Below are 20,503 nucleotides of genomic sequence, written 5' to 3'. Positions count from 1 at the left end.
GACGTATGGTGGTCATCCTGGATTCGAATTACCACCATCTTCTTTCCACGGGCACGCTGCTCCGAGGGTTCAAATAGATTATTTGAATATCGACCGAGACTTACCCTGTTTCTGGGAATCGCGAATGCGAACGGAGAGGACAGCGTCCCGCCATGTGTCACGATGATTGCTCGCGTTTTAGCATAATTTCTGCTGATTGATAACGGCTCGGGGTGTCTCTGCGCTATCTCCAGGATCGTGGTTCTGCCGTCCCCCGGTTTAATCAGGCTGGATGTTGGGCACAGAGTTTCTGGGAATTATAGGGGTGCGCGCGGTCCTTTATTCGCTGGCTTCGAGGGATTGGAATTACTTAATTTTCCTGCTCGAGACGTATTTTGTTTGCATATAGTATGCACGGTGACCGGAGCTGCTAGTTTCATTTGGTTTTTCGACGATCAAGGGGTTGAAATCTTCATGAAATATTATTGCTTCCCTGACTGATGATATATCGAGTCAGTTAGGACTGGATTATGAACAAAATAATATTTGGATCGAATCGTAATATTTCGCGAAGGATTTCACGTACGAGGCTTAAAAATCGTTTCCATGATTGACGTATGAAACTCGCGAACGATCGCGTAGGACAATCTTCGGTCGAGAAAGGACAAGCGACGCGCGGCTTGGACCGAGGGAAATTCTTTTCGGAGTAACGTCCATCATTTTTACGAGAGAAAGACCGAGTTTCCCGGTCGGTTTTACAACGCGACGTCACTAACGAGGCCCCGTTGCACTTTTTGTTGCAGCCAGCGACGCGCTCGGCCGAATCGATAAGGAGCCAGCCTCGCCGGAATCCATACAAGGTGAGTTTGCACAGAGTTTCATCGTCCGTCTGTCGTCCGTTCCTCTCTTCCTCGCTCCTTCTCCCTTTCCCTCGCTCTCCCCGTGCCTCCCTCTTTCTCTCTCTCTCTTTCTCTCTCTCTCTCTGCCGCGATACGATTAACGTACCGAAGGGCTTAACCTTCGCCGATGGCAGGAACATAAATTTCACAAACGAATAATACGACACGGCGGACTGAGCGAAAGGCCAAGTATCGGCATTATAAATCCGCGTCGTTATTTCTTAGCCTCCTTTTTGCCGGTATGGCCGCTGAAACGGGGCAACGTTTAATTGCAACGATGAGCTTGCGTTGTGACGCGGACGCAGAAAATCGCCGGGAAAGGAGAGGACTGATTGAGAAATTTTCAGACCGCAAAGAAGTCGAGGGAACGCGCGCCATGGGGATTTTATTAATCGGGCGGGACGGAATTGGTTCCCGGTCGGAGCCAGATGAAGGATGCAAGATCCATCGGATCGTCGAACGATGCGTCGCTCGTTTTTTTGCATTTTCTCTTCTTCTCCGTGTCCCGTTTATCGCTAGAAAAACTTGTTGTCACGCTGAGAAAATTGTACCCTCGAACCCGCTTAATGTTTCTATTCCTATTTATTATCTCTAGCGCTGGAATCCTCGAATTTGTATACCAAGTTCTATTAAGAAAAGAATGCGTTTGCATTTTTCAGAAAGATCGTTGAATCGTACGACCTCCATTCATTGAGCTTACAATTGTTACAAGGTTCTCGCAAAAAATGTCGACCGAAAGGACGCCAGTCCGTCATAAAGTACACGGAACAGAAGGTCGTTCCGCGAGCATCCCCCCCTCCCTTTGGCTAATCTTTTTCCACGTAAAATATGTCATAAAACCAATTACACTCAGCGAGCACCGCCCACTCGGGTCCACGGCGGTTTGTCATTTGCCTCGAAGAATTCTTTCGCAGCGTGTAACCGGCCTTTTAACTTGGGGCATTATCCGGCCAGGCTCGCTAAACTCCGGGACTTGGACTTTTCGTCGGAGTCGTAAAAGGGCGCGGAATCCTCCCTCGACGTCGTCGAGCCCCGGGGGCTGAGCCAGGCTTTTTTTTCCGGAAACCTCGAGAACCTGCCAATCGAGTAAAATTTCGGCACATTTTATCACCTGGCCGAGCAGGAATCGACGACCGCTGGCTTCGATACGCTCGTTCGTCGAGCACGCGACTTCCCACGCGACAGCAGAAAAAGGGAACGACAGGTCCGAGGAGGATCCGATAATTTAGGCTCGCGTGAGAACCGTCGACCCTCCGTGTGTAATTCTGCTGACCGTTCGCGTCGTCTAGAAATTGCTAACGCACTTCTAGGGACTGTCACGTGTCGCGAAATGTAACACGTCCGGGGATCTTGCCTCCTCGCGGAGACTGTAATGACGGGGACGTTGGACTTTAACGAGTGGATCAGCGACACGTTCGAAATCCATCTCGATGCGTGGTTCGACCATTTTGGAAAGGATCCCTGCGTTACATTATTGGTACAGTGTCTGTACACTGAATTTCCTTCGATTTCGCATTATTCTGATTCTAATTCTACCCCATTTTTGTTTATTACTTTATCTACTGAAAATTGGGAAAATCTTTTCGAAATCGTCGAACGATCGTGTGTCCAAAAACAATCGACCTTGGACGGCGAGCAAAACCGCGGGAACGTTGAGTCCAGTGCATCGAAAGCGTGTGTCTTCTGGAAGAAAAATAAGCATCGCGAGAGGCGGGATGCTAACAAAGCTTGGGAAGACGCAAAAAATCGACGCTGGGACCCGGAGTCTCGGAAATCCCGAACCGGTCGTAACTTAAGAGAGACTCAGGAGGATCCTCTGGCGAACGCGGTTGCCGCGAATTCGGGCTGCGTCTGTATCTGTCTCTACGACTGCGAGCAGTGACTCGGGGGCGAAACTCAAAAGGAGCGAACGTCCGACGAGGAGTGGGGGGTGTGGAGAGACTCAGAAAAGGACCCAAAGGGCGAGGGGGCCGGGAGATCATTGCCGACCCGTGTTTTATTTTATAGCATTTAGCCCCATTGTTTGTCTTATTGCTATTAGCCTCCGTCAATTAGTAATTGTATTTTTAATGCCGATTCCGTGAATTGGGTCCGGTGCACCGGAGGTTGGGCCCGACCGAGGGGGCTCAATGGTGAGGGATCCAACCTTGGTGGTTCGAGGGAAGTCGGTAGGAGAAAATCAGACGGTGAATTGGTGGGGATTCGAGCGGTCAGGTGGGAGAAGGGGCCCGCGGTTGGAGGGGGGCATGTCATTAGGAGTCGTTAATATCACGGACCTCTGTAATTTGACACACTTCCGATCGCCTAGCGCCACCACCGCCACCCGCTCCATTTTTCTTTCTTTCCTCCTCCTTGAGCTGTCTATCCTTCCCTCTTCTCTCTTCCTTAATTGTTCGTTCCTCTTTTCGTTGATTTCTCTTTCGTTGACCGGTGGGACCGTAGCTACGACGTCGAGGTACACGATATCCCTGTCGTTTCGAACAGGTGGCAGAGGTCGACGAAAGAAAGTGGTAAACTGCCAAGAGTGACAGATTGTCGAAGAAAACTTGTGGAACTGTAAATAGTGCACAGAGTCTCAATAAAGCGTTACTATTAAGACATTGACTTTTAGCCATTTCGATTCTGTTTATAAATACGCACTAACTCTTATTTTGGTACGTAGAACCTCAAAGTTTCTGACACCTGTAGCTGAACGCCCTGTATACACGAACTAGTCCTCTCGCACCCTTTATTTCTTGTCTAAGCTGGTTCTCAATAATCGTTCTCAGTAGTCTCCGATCGAGCGTTCCATGTTAACTCCTTGTCGTGCAAATTGTTTCAAGCTAACGTATCTTATTCAGTGTACACAATTGTTGTAAACGAGACTAACATATTTCATGTTCTTTTAATTTAGGGAAATGTTATTCGTTTAATTGAAACGATACGATTCTTAAATTATACTAGTATGCACCGAAGATGGACTCTAGAATATTTTTCTATGCATGTCTGTAATAGTCGATTGCTGTATTACTTTACTTGATATTTTAAACGTAGAAAGAAAAATGTATTTTCCGTCGACGAAGGTTCCTCTCGGGCAATAAAAATGTCGAGCGCTCGAGGCTCGCGATGATACGAATTTTTCACGCCATCGACCACGTCGAACAGGTGCAAATCGTCGGATACTCGTCGTTAATTAACTCTCGTGTCCTCGATAATGAATTGCCGAAAGTTAACTGGTCGTTGCGCGCGGCATCGAGCCGCGACGCAGTCGCTGGTTGGGAATCGACGTTGCAGGCCTGTTGCGAAATTGCGTTTGAAAGAACGGTCAGTGTCGTTCGGAATGCAAGCAGCCGCGATCGATATGATCCGCGGATGCTAATCGAATCGCTAATCGTTTATTCCTGCGACGTACAGGCACACCTGTTCGACCGATATGGTCAGACCAGAGATTCTTTTAACGCGGGCTTCATGGAGATCTCTCGAACGGAGAACGGCCAAGTCCCTTATCATACTTTGTAATGCGAACTCCTGACGAGATTTTCTTCGTTCTTTGTACCGTCCTTTTTTTCCGTTACTCCCTCGTTTAACGACGACCAACGAACGATAAGCGAAAAACCGCGACTCCCGGAGCTGGGCTACGTCGAAGACGAACCGGGTGTCAGCCGTTATAGATATCTATCTGAGAATCGTTCGGTTCGATTCTGCGGGTCGACTCGTAATTTATGGCTTGATTCTCCTCCACCTGTCGATCGTTATCCGGTGAAGACGATATCACTATTGTTTCTGTTGATACAGACCGTCGTGAGAGTCTGTCCACCTACTTTATTGAATTACAGGAGCGTCTGGACTCCGACTCCTAATGCCAAGTATTCGCAGAAGACTATGGCAATAGGATATTTTATTTCATACTGTTCAAATGGTACCAGTGGATGGGGAATCAATATTGAAATTCATACATAATTTGTACGTAAGGTTCGTGCTTCACAATGTCCGACCGTAAGAGCTTAAATGGTTAGTAATAGACGCTTGTGATCAGAATTAAATAACGTTTGCTATCGTAGCGGGCGATCAGGTGCAGGAAAAAAATCAGAGGCTATTAAATATCTCTCAAAGTACAACTGATATAAATTATACAGTCCCATTAATTCCATTTTTCCCAATATCGAGTCTCGATCGAGAGTTCGTAATCTTCGAATGGAAGCCCCGATTGTCGTCGCAGCGTGACATCCGCGAACGATCATGCAAATCGCGTTGGCGATGTCGCAAACGCAGCTCCATTTCCTCGAATTGGAGCAGCTCCGACATTTTTGGTAGACGATGCCCCGAGAAAGCGATTCGGAATCGCGACGAAGGACGAGATCGACGTGGATGGAAATCCTGAACGTCGCAACGGGGATCGGTTTTGCTTGGAATGCAAACGACTCGCGCGATAAACTCGCACGAAGTAGCCACGGTCGCACGGCCGCGGACGATAATACGTCTTCCTGGTGATTTTGTTATTCAAATCGCCAGGAGGACCGAGGTTGACCGTGGAAAACCGCTATTGAATGCCGAAACGGCTTCCCGACCCTCCCCCGAGAACTTCCATTCACGCCTGGCAATCCAGAACGTCCGGTTCTTGTAGCGCCGTCCCTGGAAAAGCCGGTCGCTTAGTCGCAAAAAGCCTTACCGCGTATCGTTCGATTCCCGTTAAGCTTAAACGTCGATCTTGCGCCGTTCGACTACGGGAAACGGACTCTCGAGAGCTGCACGACGAACCCTCTGTTTGCTAATCTGCTGCTTCCACGAAGACGCGAATTCCCTTCTTCCTGCCACACTCGAAACCCAAGACACTCCGTGAGTAAATCAAATTTTAACGCTGTTATTGTACAATTTTTGGAGTTTCTAAGAATTCATTCTTTTGATGTTTGTCTATTTGGTCTGGATTAACTACTATTGCGTTCAATATACAAGGTGTTCGACCACCCTTGAGAAAAATTTTAATGGGAGATTCTAGAGACCAAAATAAGACGAAAATCAAGAATACCTATTCGTTAATTGAGGCTTCGTTAAAAAGTTATTGAGAATGAGAACCACCATTACGCGTACGCAGCTATTCGTAGATTGCCGTTCTACAGGCGGAACTTTAAACATTAATAACTTTTTAACGAAGCCTCGATCAACAAATTGATATTCTTGATTTTCGTTTTATTTTGGCTTCTAGAATCTCCCATTAAAATTTTTTACAGGTTGAACGCCCTGTATATGAGAGAAGAATATATTGTTGCATTTCTATTTATCTGTGGTAAATATTACACAATTGTAAATAAAACGATTGCAAGGAAATTTGGGACGATACGTCTATAGCTATAATTGGTGTGACATTATTTCAGTACGTATAAAAATCGTCGAAACGACTAATTTTCCTCGACGCTCGTTTCCCAGAACGCCAATCAGCCTGTCCGAGCGATTCGTTCGGTAAAAAGGGGTTACGTGAACAGGAACGTTCGCAGCCGGTTAACGAGCGTTTCCACCAGCAGCGGCCTCACTTTGTTATTCGGATCGAGGGTGACAACGCGGACTCGTTTCGAATGCTGACGAGCTCCGTCGCCTCTCCTCCGCCCGAAGGATTCACGGTCCCGTAGCCCCGCTCGAACCAGAGCAAATTCAAATTCCGTGGCGCGGCTTTCCCGGGGATTTTCAGATTTTTATCGTCGACCTCCGCCGAAGGTACGTCCCGTAAACGGAATATGCTGATTCGTCCGACTGCTGACCGTAGTTTTCGCACCCCCTGTGTGAGCTCCCTTCGTTTCAACCCATTTCTCCATCCATCCTCCGAGCATAAGAGCGAGACAAATTTCAAGCTACGTAGCCTGAAATTCGCGAATTTCGACGCATCGATGGAAACGAAACCGCGTCGCCTCGGTTAGCACGCGAGCCGGTTGCGCGAGCAGAAGACTCCGCGCCTCGTTCCGCAAATCGCGTAAGGGGAAATGAAAACGAGTATGGCAGCCTTTTCTCGGAACGTCGGGGAACTCGAGCGGCCCGAAGAAAAGGAGAATCGCCCGCAAACGAGGGGAACGATCTCGAAGACGTTTTCTTTCTTCGACATATTTCTCACGGGGGCCCGGAGGACGACTTCCGTTCTTCTTTCTTGCACGCCGCTCCGGGCCGCCAAAAGAAAGGGAAGACGCGAGGATCGAGACGTTCGATCGAGGGAGATTAATTCCCTCGCCCACGAAAATTGAAGCGAGTCCAGCGGTCCGAGGTTGGAAGCGACAACGCGAAAGGGGGAGAGGTATCGTTTATGAAAATGGCATCCATCGACTGGGTGGGTGTCGGCGCCATTGTTCCTCGTTTCGCGGCACGGAGAGTGGGATAGAAAGATAAAGAGACTAGCAATTAGCAATTAAACCAATAAGTCTGCAATTGGTGATTCCATTAATGGGACGGACGTTCCCACAGACGACGAACGTTTCTTCGCCGTTCTTCGGCCGACGGTTCCTCGCGCGCCACGTTCTCCAATTGCTTCGGGGACGTATAATTAGTTCGTACACGTGCACGGTTCACGGTTGACTCGTGATCGTTTACGCTAGGATCAAATCGGTCCGGTTGAATTTTCTTTGTACCAGTTTCCGTTAACAGAATGCTCTTCTACTTCACCAATCTAGTATTCAATCGATCTATTAATCGATCGTTGTATGCACTTGTCGATTACCCCTCCTTTTATCTAAACGTTCCTCCATAACAAGTTTGTTACAATTTATAAGCAAACATACAGAAACTAAAATCGAAATAATAATAAATTAGAAAGTACCATAACACTTTATTTGTAGACGAAGGTACAATGCAAGGCGTAGAAACAGCAGTGTTTTAAAACCTTATCGAAACAAAATAAATAAATAATACCCAATACGATTGACGCCGTATGTGAGACTACGCCAAGGACTGGCATTCGTTGACGCAGGGAATTTATAACCGTCCACCGATCGACGGAAAGAAAGAAACCACGAGACTACGCGTGGTCGGTTGACTTCGGAAGGGCCCCGGTTCCGGCAGGCAATTAAAAACGTCGAAAGTTCCGCGACAAAAACGTGAGCTTGGCCTTTAAACCGCGCTGGGAGCGAACCGCTAATAAATTCGTGGCCACGAGTGGGCGGTCCAATGGACTGCCGATAGTGCGCGGCGTGTCCCACGCGTCGATTATACATTAATTAAACAGTCAATATTTATTAAGCTTATTATCGGACACGGCGGCGGCCACGGCGCAAGCCCGGTATTAATTCGATTCCGCGTCCACGGTGGGGCCCGTATTTCGCTTAATAGGCGCCATATTGTTCGTAACGACGCAATAAATATGGACGTGGCCAAATGAAGACGATAAATTGTCGAACGCCCCCGCTGTCGGTACCGTGTGTCTCGTGAACCCCCTTCCTCGTTTCCTTTGTTTCTTCTCTATCTCTCTTTTCCTCTTCGTACAGTCTGCAATTTTATTTTCATACGCCCTGACGATTTTCCCGACGCCGCTGAAGCTTGGTTTCGTTATTATTAATCGCTCCAATAGTAATTCTATTATTAAAACGCTCCTCTTGTCTTCGAGAAAAGAATATTCCGCAATAATTCGAACGACCAAGGTTAAAAAATCACTTCCCCGGTACGAAATAAAAATCTGAAATTAAAGAGGTCTTGTTTCGTCACATTGGGAGACTGTTGTTGTGTAACGCCGTTCGACAACCCCTAGTCACGCGGACGTCCTCCCCGCTTCCGGCTTCGCTTCCTGATCACTTATTATAATCAATTAGCGACCAGTTATCTGCCATCAACGGAACGCCGCGTTCTAGGGGTGCAACCCTCCTGATTTTTTATACACCAGCCCAGACTGGTTCCGTGAGGGTCGTTCTGCAACAGGCTGATGAGTAGTCGGATCTCAGGACTTTTTTATCTTCGCAACCCTACTGTTAACTTCGATCATGACGACACGCGGTTCCAAAGCTTTAACGTTTTAAAATTTATTTGGAAATAATATAAAATATAGGCACAGGAACGAAAATAAACATGTATAAATCGGGGAGCGAAAGGAAAGTTTCATTTTTAATTCCAAGTACCACACTATCGTAATGTAATTATTTTTTCCCACTTCCCCGACATTGGATTGTAGGGAGTATAGTGTATCGACGAACGAGCGGAGGATGCCGGATGCATCTTTTCGCGGCTTTCCTCGAAGATCTTTTACGTTTCTGCAGAAACCCGATAGCCGCGCCAGCCATTAAGCCAGAGCTGTGAAAGGGTGGGTAGAAGGGCGAGAGAACCGGTAACAATGGACAGAGAGGATCTCTCTTGCACACGTCGAGACGAGAAAAAGGGTGCTGCCGCGAAGGGTGTAGGGGTTGGAAGCGTTCAGAGAAGGGAGGGAAGAAAGAACTCGACTTCTTTCGGCTTGTAACCAGGGTGTTTCACGCAACTGGGTACGGTTGTAACTCTTAAACGGTACAAGATCAAAAACAGTATCATCGGGCAAGCTCGACTGGTACTGGAATTTTCAGCTGATAATCTATATTGCAAAAACACTGTTGAACATTCTATGGGAGTATATTTTGTAAGGATGTCAAGAATGATCACAGGCGTATGGTCGGATTCAAATATTCGGACACTAAACTTAACGATATAAATTATATTATTTAATATTACTAAAATTACTTAATATAAAGAGCATAAAATGAATATAAGGAGAACATAAAAACATAAGCGTAAAACCGTAACTGCTCTCGACCAGCGTTCGATGTAGAGTGGATTTCTGCAGTCAAAGTCGAACCTTCTCAATTCCTATCTTCGTAATATTCTAAACAAATTAGGTTATCGCTACGGAGGATCCATTTTTCTATGCATATTCGAGGAGCAGACCCCCGGACGCATTTCGGCTTAAATCTAAACACTTCTATCGATACGTACTCGACCTTAGCCTAAACACCATCGACGCCAACAATAACGGTCCCATGGTCCAAACACAATACGCTTCTTACAATTTCTAGTGTCGTTTATTTGGCGTGTAGAAAAATTTTTTCCCAGTGGATCATCTACCAAAAAGTTTGGAAGCAAAACTACTTTCAGAATTATCGAGAAATCAATTATCGTAACCTCGATGGAGCTCGAGATCCTTCGAAGTTCGATTCGAAGAACAATGAAGGGGATATTTTCGGAATGGAATCGCTTCGAGGCGCACTTCTGGAGATTTTATATATGCAATTAGCCTATTCGAAAATATAAAAGTTTCGCTATCTCGTTGGGAAATAGTTAGCCAGGGGGTGGGGGAAAGAAAGCTTTTGGCAGAGGCGTTTCTCGGAGGAGCGGGTCGTTTCGAGGGAAGAAACGGTCGACGAGGCGATCCCTGGCGCTATGTAATTGTCATTTCGCGTAGAAACGGAGGCCGCGTCTAGACGACGGTAATTGTGGCAAAAGGACAAAGGATGACGCGGCCAGGTAAAACGGCGCCGTTACGTGCTCACCGTGCTATAGAGTTGCGTGGCAGCGAATGGTCTCGCGGAGGAACGGGTCCTCCAAGGGAGTAATTAAATCTATTATAGGACTCCACCTCGATCGTCCTGAAACGCGGTGATATTCATCGTTAATTTCGTTCATTCTGCTTCGCTTCGTCTCTCTGTGACCGTAGTTTCCGAGCTACGCAATATTACAATATTCGAAAACAATTGAAAATTATTAACGAATCGCTATTTACGATCCACTTATATCTCGTGAATCTTTAAAAAAGAATAAAGTCTATTGAGGGTTAATGCTGCATCCTGCAACGATCGAGTCTGCTCCTCGGAAGCTGTAAAAGATAACACGAGGTACGCAGATCCAGTCCATTGTTCTCGTTGCTCGACGAATTCCAAACTCGATTAAACGTGTCCTCCCGGAAAGCATGGGCTCCCGTATCAGAATTTCCTTTACGCAGTGACACCGAGGCGGGAGGAGAAGCGATAGTTGGAAAACGATCAGCCGGAAGCAAATAAAAAAAAGCTCTGCGGCAGCCTGATAAGCCTGAGGGTATTTCACACTCGGACAGCCCTTGTATCGTCGAAGAACGCTAATGTAGCGTTATTTAACTCGGTTAGGTGTCCTCCCCTTCGCAGGCGGAGCGCTGGCCCCGCGAGGAGCCCCAGGAAAAAGTCCAGGGGTGCTCGTCGTCCCGTGAAAACACTGTGGGGGCGGTGACACGCATAAAATAGGAGCAAGCGCCATTTAAAGCATCAGGTGCTGGTCATAACTTCGAGAGGGAAGTTTTGCGTAGCCAGTCGGGGGTTCACCTAACCGCTAACTTCGTTCTTGATGGATTATCGTAGTGTTCAACCCTTTGCCGCGTAGCCACCTTTTTTATTTCAAACTAACACGGGGAATCGGGTGCAATTTAATTAGGAATTATTCAATTTTTAGCTAAATATGCGTAAACGTAACATTTTGTAGAGAATTATTACATTTATATTGTCGAGCGATAGATTTGGCTCGTCATCGCGTTAAGAACCGTCAGAAATCGACGTCCACTCTTGGAGAATGAATATCGAGCGAGCAGGGATCACGTGCCAGAAGCCAATATCTGGCGAATATGTTAAGAAAGTCGCATACATCGGGGTCAGTACAGCGTGAAAATAGAATGTAAAGTGTTCGCAGGACCGGCCGGTGGCCTTAGGCGCAATAGGGGCGGTTTCCATCGGGGGGGTTGGTTTGACGTGTATGACGTGCCAGCCACGTGACCGGCCTGCCAAGTCGGCAATCACTGCCTCGGACTACGCTGGACGAATCTTAAATATGGGATATTCAAATAATCTCGCCACTTCCATCCCTCACTCCCTGTGGCGGCGGTCACTCGCTTCCTTCGTGACGGGTCGGATCAGAACGAAGGGTAGAAAATAATGGAAAACCATTTCTGTGGATGCTGTTAGGAAAGTTCGTTGAACTATTTCAGAATCAGAACGAACGAAATTCTTCTAAAATTAAAAATTGTTTAAAAACTCTTTATACACTGACCCCTCGATTATTTGCTGACGCTAAATTTATCGGTGCTCGTGACTGCCAAACGGGCCAGCATTGGAACGCGAAAGCAACGTTAAAAAGTTGGACATAATTCGGTATATTTGCGTGCCAAGGATTTTCGTTTGAAAAAATGAAAAAAATCATGACCGAGAGGTTTAAAAATCGATTACTGCGAAGTCGAAGACGAAGATACGTAGAAGATCGTCGATAGTGGTCAGCTTGCAGGTCTACCATACCATACATCACTGCCAACTAGCAGCGGGGGTGCCGGGAGCAAATGGACCCGCAGTGCCAAAGTGGAACTCTCTCGCGGAAACCCCCTCTTTTATATGCATAGTCTCATTTCCTTATCGGAAATTTACGGTGAACGTGTCCGCGCTCCTCTTCCTCGACCATTTTTCTTATCGTCCCGGCGAACGCGATGGAGCTTTCGACCTCTTAATTGCTTTTCGTAGCTCTCCGAGAAGTTCGTGACCTCTACTCGCGGTTCCGCAACTTGCATTCGCTTCTCCGTATTTCATTCTATTTATAATTATGTTTCGACCCTTCCTAATAAATAAAAAATATGTAACGTTCCTCTAAGAAGATGTAATAATCTTTTAACTAAAAATTTCAATTCATTTATTTCTGGAGAGGGCTTAAGAAGAAATGGTCAAAAGCATTATCATTGAATTTGCTTGTCGAGTTTATTAAAATATCTATCGTTAAATCTTACCACTTTTGGTAGAAATGATTCCATGGGGACAGAGTTTCAGTCGTTATGAATTTTGTTCGAGAATTTCGAAGTTCCCGAAAGGCAACGCCGATGTATATTGTTTCGTCGATCAGTCTTTCTCTGCCCCGAAGCCGTTCGCGCGTTTCGACGTGGTCTCGAGCCATCTGCAACTCCAGGCTGCACCTTCCTGCACCGTTATGCACCGTGCAGACGTACACTTATATGCATCCGAGAACAGACTCCCGTGTTTGTTCCAGAAGCACGTGCCAAAGGGTCTCCTCGATTGCGTACGCGCACGATTTCATTATAACGGTAGCTGTCGATGACGACGATGACGATCAGGACCGGGGGCTGTTATCCAGCCGACTATTTGCCGATCCTGCATCTGTCCCGACCCACGCCGTCCTGGAATATTTCGTTTTCAACGGTGCAACCGCGGCTAATGGCACCATGTGTGTCCAGAGAATCTCGTCGCTTACCTGGCGCTTAATTTGGGGTTAGACCGATCATCGAATTCCCGAGATCGATAGCCTCTGACCCGAGGCTTTTCCTTTGTTGCCAGACATGGGCGGAATAAATTGGACGGACGGATGCTTCGTCGGCTCTAATTAGGAGACTCTTTTCCAACGTTTTTACGTAATCCATCGCGCGAGGAAACTTGTAACGTTCCTGTCATTAGGTTCTCGCGGTGATAGAATCGAAGACAGCCTTCGATAGAGTTCTTCGAACGGACTTTCAGCTCGAGACAGTGCGTTTGAATGGATCGGAGTCCTTTGATAGTCGATGTAACCGATACCCCGTCGATTCACTCTCGAGGACGTCAAGAAATGTCAATCGATGGCCGACTGTATCGAGTTCGGAGCCAACGGTGAAAGAGTCCGGAGGCTACATCTTGTTTCTTTTCGTTTCTTTTCGTTCTAGACGATGGGTATCTTCTTTCGCCTTTCATACTTTGTATAAAATTGTAATTTTACTTATATAGAAGAGATATAAAAAACGAGTAATGTAATGCAAACGATACAACTCAACTAGCTATGACCTGTATTCAACTTCTACGAGCACTCGACAGCCATTAACTGTAATCAATGTAGAAAAAGCTAAAAGTGTAAATTAACGTACAGTAGAACTAGCTCCAGTTTCTACCGTTCTCCAAGAGAAATCTCAATACGAGGAACTTTCTTATTACAAACTGGGACCTTGTTGACGTTTGTTAACTGTCATCGATCTACCAACAGTGTAACACAAAATAATTGATCTATTCGTTCCTACTTTAAGATATCCTTCGAGAAGTCTCAATACGAGGAATTTTCGCTCGTTCCCGTGAACTTGGCTAAAGATTGCAAACTGGTAGCAAGATTGCGGGTCGTAAACGCTCAGAACCATGCGTACAGAAGGTCGGGCGGAGGTACACGCGCGAGCGTGCGCGTGCGTAGACGTGATAGAAAGAGCGAGAAAGAGACGAGAGGAAGGCCACGTGCCTCTGGTAGCACGCGACCAACCTAACGGTTTTAGACTCACCCCACACGCTGCTCGAAAACCAGTCCACCCCTTCTCTCGTCACCCTTGCCGGGCCGCCGCCACCGCTGCTTCAAAACACGTCGGAGGAAACTGTTATTCTATTGGCCCGTGGATCTATCCCCCTCGTGTCTTCCCCCTTTCGACGAGATCCTCGGGTATAGTCAGATTCGCCTTAACTGCATCGAATTCTGCCAACGGGACAATACTTTCGCCGTTTTTCCCCCTCCCCACGACGAGCTCTGGCTTCAGAAAATTTTGAAATTTACATAGAAAATCAAAATGTCGCCATGACAGATTAACATTACTGTGTTAATAAATACCACGACAAAAAAATATGCAAACACCCTATCAAAAGAATAGTATTCCAGTAGTGGTAGCTCAGAATATGGTGTATTTAAAGGTCCAAGGTTTTCAAAGCTGGCAAATTTTGTATAAAATTGTCTCAAGAACCATCAGTGATGCAAGATTGAAACAAAAACACCTTCTCAATTCGTAGAAAAAGAATGGAAAAATATTCACGCATGGTTTGGTTTTCTTCAGAGTTTAATTCATTATTGGAATGGAAGGTTGGAATAAAAACGCGTCGTGAATTATTCGAGAGCGTTCAGGGAACGAGAGGATTTTCGATCCATCGTTTCCCGATGACGTCTGACCGGGCCCTTCCACGCATGAAAACGGACCCAGCAAGCATAATCGAATGATGCAAGGCCCTAATAAAATCGTAAGTCGGTTGACAGGCGGTGCACGCGGCCCGGAATAATGGGCCAGACATTCCTCCCCCGTCGAACGGGGGTTGGTCGCATTGTCGTTCCCTTACGTAAGAATGGCGACGAAGAAACGACGCGAAGGCAGATGCTGTTTAGACATTCTGCCGCCTTGATACACCGGGAAAACGCACGGGACGAGGACGGGAAGAGACTTAATGCGATCTTACGAGGAACTCGGCCGCCTGAGACGCAGGCAGGTAAATCGAGAACAGATTTCGGTCGAAACGTTTCACTTCGATGCACGGTGGAGGATAGATAGAATCTCGACCATAAATCTCACACGCAACAATTTTTGGATGAGAAACGACGAACTTGGAGTAATTACCTTTACGGTGGATGTAGATTAATTGTAACTTAGTCGCGTTTTTTCTTTACCAAGAGCTGGAAAAAAACCCTAATTAATTTTTATAATCGGAACTCTTCATCTTCTTCTTCAGTGACTCCATTGGCCGTAATAATAAAATCAAAATATAAATTCCAGTACGAATTCTTTTGCAACCTAACCCTCGTAAGTTTCTTTGCTCCAGAACGATATTTTTAGCCGCGAGAATTCTCTAGCCTGTTTTCTCGTTATTCCTCCGATAGAGTTGTAAATGTCCGCCTGGAAGATCAAAGTGTCACACAGCTGTGACTTAAAAATTGACTGGACGTCGCCGTATGCGCAGGTAGCAACGCACGGAAGACGATATCCACACCGACGCGGCGTCCTCGGTCGAAAAGAAGACACAGAGGCCGTCCTCCGTAATTGCGAGCCCATTACTTTGTGCTCTGTCCGGGAGTCTGTGTTGCGAATTACGAGATCGATCGCAGAAAGCGAGCACGGACAGAGACGGGGGGGATAAAAAAAAGAAAAACAAGAAGCAGAGAGACGTCGGAGCGAAGGAAGGGCGAGCAACGAGTAAATTGAGCAAAAGGAGAGACCGCGATCCGGCGAGGGCCAACTCGAGGGCGGAGCTGCGGCAGGAGGGGGAGGTAGCATAAGGGAACGAGGGATGCAACCGCGAAATCGGCCGTAGCCGTGAAAATAACGATTTCTCCTTTGTGGTACCGTTCGTTAAACCGAGAAGAGCCGGTTTCACGAATGCCGTCGCGGAATAAGGAAAAAGGAAGAGACGAACGAGTGATCGAGAGACGGAGAGAGAGCGTATCGGGGGTATTCGTGACTCGCCGATATTTTCCTTGAAAGCCGAAGAAATCGATATTTTATGTAGATCGCGAGAAAAGGGCAACGCGCCCTTCGTCGTCGGTGGCTATTCTCGCCCGAACGAACAAAAACATCGGCTGATCCCACGCAACGGAACGAGGCGGGCCAAGGGAGGAGGACGAGCAAAGAGGGACAGAGAGGAAATAGACGAGCCGGAGGGCTTTGTTGCGCGGCAGAATTCATCCAGAAAATGGAACTTCTTCGTCCGGCGATTGTTGCGTCGCGGGTGGAGAAAGCTGCCGCGGCTATTCACCCGGGCCCATTCCCTCGAATTAGATAGAAATATTCACGGCCCGACGACGTGAATTGGACGTGGCTATTTTCCGCCCATGCTGCACCCGAATCGCGATTTATTGAAATTTAACCCTCGAACTAACGGTGCTCGAAACGCACAGTGGATCGGTGATGTATTTTTTGAAACGGATAACATTAAAAAATAATCCTTTTCTAATTACATATATTTTCCATTTTGACCAATATTTAAAATACCAACTACTATTCCAAAAATGTTGCACTTCCTCTAACGTTCCGAGTACATAATCTCCTAGTCGACCAAAGTCCCTGATATCGTCCCCAAAGATCCAGAATTCGCGTTGGCCATCTCAGGTGCGTCCCGTTGTCCCGTTTTATCACCTGACGTACGTGACGCGCACTATGTTTTCCCGGATTCCAGGCTAGTTGTCGGGAAGGTCAGGTCGTCGCCTAGTTTTCCCCCGACCTGTGAAAAAAGAAACGAGAGAGAACGCGTCGGAAAGTCGTGGCAGCGTCGTTGCTCGAAAAGGAGACTGCTACGTCCAGCTGCAGCCCCCGTCGCAGAATGGTCCCTGCTGCGTGTGCGTGTGCCTGTGCAGGCCGATCAGCGTGGAAATGTGGGTGGGTGATGGATAGACGGTTACCGTGTCACTCGTGCAAACGTTAAACGGACTTCAATGGCTGGAAATTGCATGGGCAGCGGCATTGTGCCCGAGCTATTTACAATGGCACCTAGCCGTGTCGGAGTATGCAGATGCGGGACAAAGACGCGTTGCGAGACACGATCCTCGCCTATTTTGCAGCTGGATCGAATGGGAAACGATTTAATTGTGATTTCTCGAGTTGTTTAAATAGAAATTTTTGAAGGATTCGAGAAACTCGTAGGCACACGTAGGATTCTCTTCGCGAAAGTACGTTAAAAAACCGTTGATCCGAACGTTTCGTCTTCGTTCCATTAGAGGCGTCCGTTGCACTTTTTTCTGTTCAAACCGACGATCCGCGTCGGGAGAATGTCCCGATTCGAATCGAATGGAGACGAGAGTGCACCAATAGCGTCGTTCGCGATAGCTGGGAGGAAAACGGGAGAAAAAAACGGTCGGTTGCCTTATCTGAGTTGGGTGTACGTTGGTCGACGTAGCTCGCACCTGGCGGCGCGGTCTACGACGATAAACGTTGCTCCAACAGCGTCTCGTTCCGACGACGAAAAGGGTGGAAAAATAGGAACCGACAGAATTCTCCCCAAAAATCCTTTTTTCCCCCCCGTGTCTCTGTGTTTCTTCTGGATGCAAGGAGGCCCCGGGAGCTTCTCACGGAGAAAAAAGCGTAATTTTCGATGAAAAGAGGGGAACGACGATGCAAATTTAGGGGCAAAAAGGGAAACCGCCGTGTGTGAGCGCGCGGGTACCTGCTTTTTAGTCGCGTACGGTTCGCTCGAGGGGTGGATCGAAGGCACAGGGTGTAATCGGCCGCGCGGAGGACGACGGATGGCGCAACTGAAATTTTATAGTGAATCCACCAATGCCGATGTTGTTCGTTGCTGTCTGAAGCTGTTCTACCTGACCTGTCGCGTCTCTCTCTCCGCTTTTTTTCGCCGTTTTCGGGGGAATCCACGTCAGGTACGAAGGGGAGGCACAGATGCGAAGGAGCGAAAATCGGGGCGAGCTGGGACCCGTAAACGTTGCGTCGAATTCACAGGATTCACAGGATTTTGAAATTTTTTTCCCCCGTCCCTCCGTTTGTCCCGTAGTAGCCCCACCTGTGACTCGGCCTTTTTACGAACGTTTCGCGAAGCGTTTATCTCTGCTTTTCGCTTTTGTCCTGACGGCGAGTCCTCGATGGGAAAGTTCGAGCACGGTCAAAGTGGCCAAGGGACTTTCTTTTTTCGTCGCCTTGGTTCGCTGACCCTTGCCCATTCTCGCGCCCTTTGCGGTGTTCGACTTTGCACCATAGGTGCGAAAATGACCCCTCCTGATACCATTAAATTGATGTACAAGAATCTCCTTATTTTCCTTTCATTAAAATCTAGCTCTTGGTTTCGCTTTCTGGAGCTAAATAAACGTAAATGGAGGCTATATCTTAGTCGTAGATCTTGAAAATTATACTCCATTTTGAGGTCTCTTAAAGAAACGTAAGACCCCCGAAGAGGTTCCCAAATGGAAATAGGACGAAACATCGAGTCATGGTGAACGTAGATATTAACTTTTTAGTGATCAATGACTAATCAGAATTTTTAATTTAAATTTACTGTCTAGGTAGTTATTACTCTAAAAAGTAATACAAAATAAATCTAACGTTAAGTACAATTGATTGTGAGTCAACGAGTGATATTAAAAAAGCCTCGATTCTGAATCGAAGTCGAAGTTCGCCGCCATGCCGCAAATCCCCCGTCGAAAAAGGACTATCCCGCCCCGGCGTATCGAAGTAATTATTATTAAAAACCGTTGTGCTCGTGCTTGAATGGCGAACGGCGGCGCGTAAGCTCGTTTTCTCGAACCGAACGAATCGGTTTCGTGCCATTATCCGGCTCGTACCCCTTTTCTGAGGGGGGGAGGAAGGGTGCACAGCAGCGAAAGACGAAGGAAAGGGTGGCGAGGGAGGGCCAGTCATAAGATACGATGATGAATGCACGAAGGGTTGATTCGCGGCCCAGGGAGAGGGGCGCACGCAAAGGGCCAAAGGGTTCGTCGACGGCCAATCGCGCGCGAACTTCGGATGCCCGCGACCAATCGTCGAGGCCCTTCCTGCCGCGCGGCGATGGTGGGGAGGGCCGACTCGTCCTTAGGGGCACAATTTCGTTGCGTCATTCTGACATTCGTTCTGTATCGGTCCTTCGACGAGGACCGGTGGATCGCGCGACCTTCCGAGATCCCAGAGTGCGTCTGCCCTCGAAGGTTGCTCCCTTCGTTTGAATATTCGACTCGTTCGGGCGACCAGAGTGCGCGTTATTAATTATTCATGCCGCTAATTCGAATACCGGGCTGCGCCAAATATTTGCATCCTCGTGTTCCATAGAGAGTGAATTCATTTCTATATCGATCTATGCCCACGTGTTTTTCGCAGTGATTTAATTTTTATATCGATTTCTCTCGTTGGATTCTGTGTTCTGCACAGAGTGAATTAATTTGTATCGATTTTTATTTTCTGTTATTTTCCATCGATTTTCCTTGCCTTTGAAATTAAAATAATATTCACACCCACGTGTTCTGCACAAGGTAAATTGATTTTTGCATCGATGTTTGCTTTCCGTTACTTTATCCTCGTGTTTCACGAACGGCGAATTGATTTTTCTCGTTCGTACTTCTCGATAGAGGCGTGAATTAATCTTGATATCGATGTTCCTTTTCTTTCATTGGATTCTGCCGCGGTTCTCGAAACGAAAGTAATAACGGTGAACAGTGCCGGGCGATCGTTCCCTCGCGATGCGGAACGAGAACACGAAGGGCCACCGGAAGTTCGTTGATCCTCGAGGCTAGTTTTTTTCGGTCACTGACCGCCGTGCTGGACCTTGGAAACCACCCCGATGTGACCACGAGCGACGGGCCACGGGGATCCTCGCGAACAAACGAGGCTAAGATGGTCTTCCTCGAGGACCCGAGGATGATTTTTGCTGATATGCGACTCCATGCGACCAGCACGCCGACTTCCACCCCCACGCGTTATCACCACCACCAGAAATACAGGCCTCAGAACAACAATGATTGTACGAGTTCTCTCACTGATTCGAAATCGAACGTCTTTAACGAACTTTCGAGCAAAATCATTTGTAAATGAAACTTATCGGGAACACGGGTGATTGAAAAACGTTTGTTCTTTCGATTTTTACAGACGCGGATCTCCATGGCGAGGTGGACGGCCCGGAACTCAGCGGCGATGACAGAAGTATCGCCAGTGACATCCAGGATGCCACCGAGGCGAACCTCGACCATGATTCCATGGACTCGGACAGGGAAGCCCTCAATCTGGTTAGTGGAATCGCTTCCATCGAAATCATTATTCGATATTTCCAATCTTAGACATTAGAGTCTTCCTCAGACTTTATCAAATATTCGATAAAAATTTTGCGAGATCCCCCAGAGTAAAGTCGAATTGCTATTTTTAAAATATATTTAACAGCTGTATTTGTGCGTTTAAAAGTTTTATCTAACGTTCGACTCGATAACTTCCGGCGAAACTTTCACCCAAA

The 20,503-nt window shown here is 47.2% G+C and overlaps 1 protein-coding gene across 1 annotated transcript in view; it reads left to right on the top strand.

Moving 5' to 3' along the window:
* LOC143345554 (uncharacterized) overlaps nucleotides 1-20,503 on the top strand; it is a 138,263-nt gene that overhangs the window by 107,575 nt on the left and 10,185 nt on the right. Inside the window, exons 4-5 of the mRNA XM_076772815.1 lie at nucleotides 783-839; nucleotides 20,146-20,282. Coding sequence (XP_076628930.1) covers nucleotides 783-839; nucleotides 20,146-20,282 — 194 coding nt within the window. The remainder of the gene's footprint in view (nucleotides 1-782; nucleotides 840-20,145; nucleotides 20,283-20,503) is intronic.

The sequence above is a fragment of the Colletes latitarsis genome, chromosome 9, assembly GCF_051014445.1.
Source record: "Colletes latitarsis isolate SP2378_abdomen chromosome 9, iyColLati1, whole genome shotgun sequence".
Lineage (NCBI taxonomy): Eukaryota > Metazoa > Arthropoda > Insecta > Hymenoptera > Colletidae > Colletes > Colletes latitarsis.
This window is presented reverse-complemented; position numbering and strand designations above follow the sequence as displayed.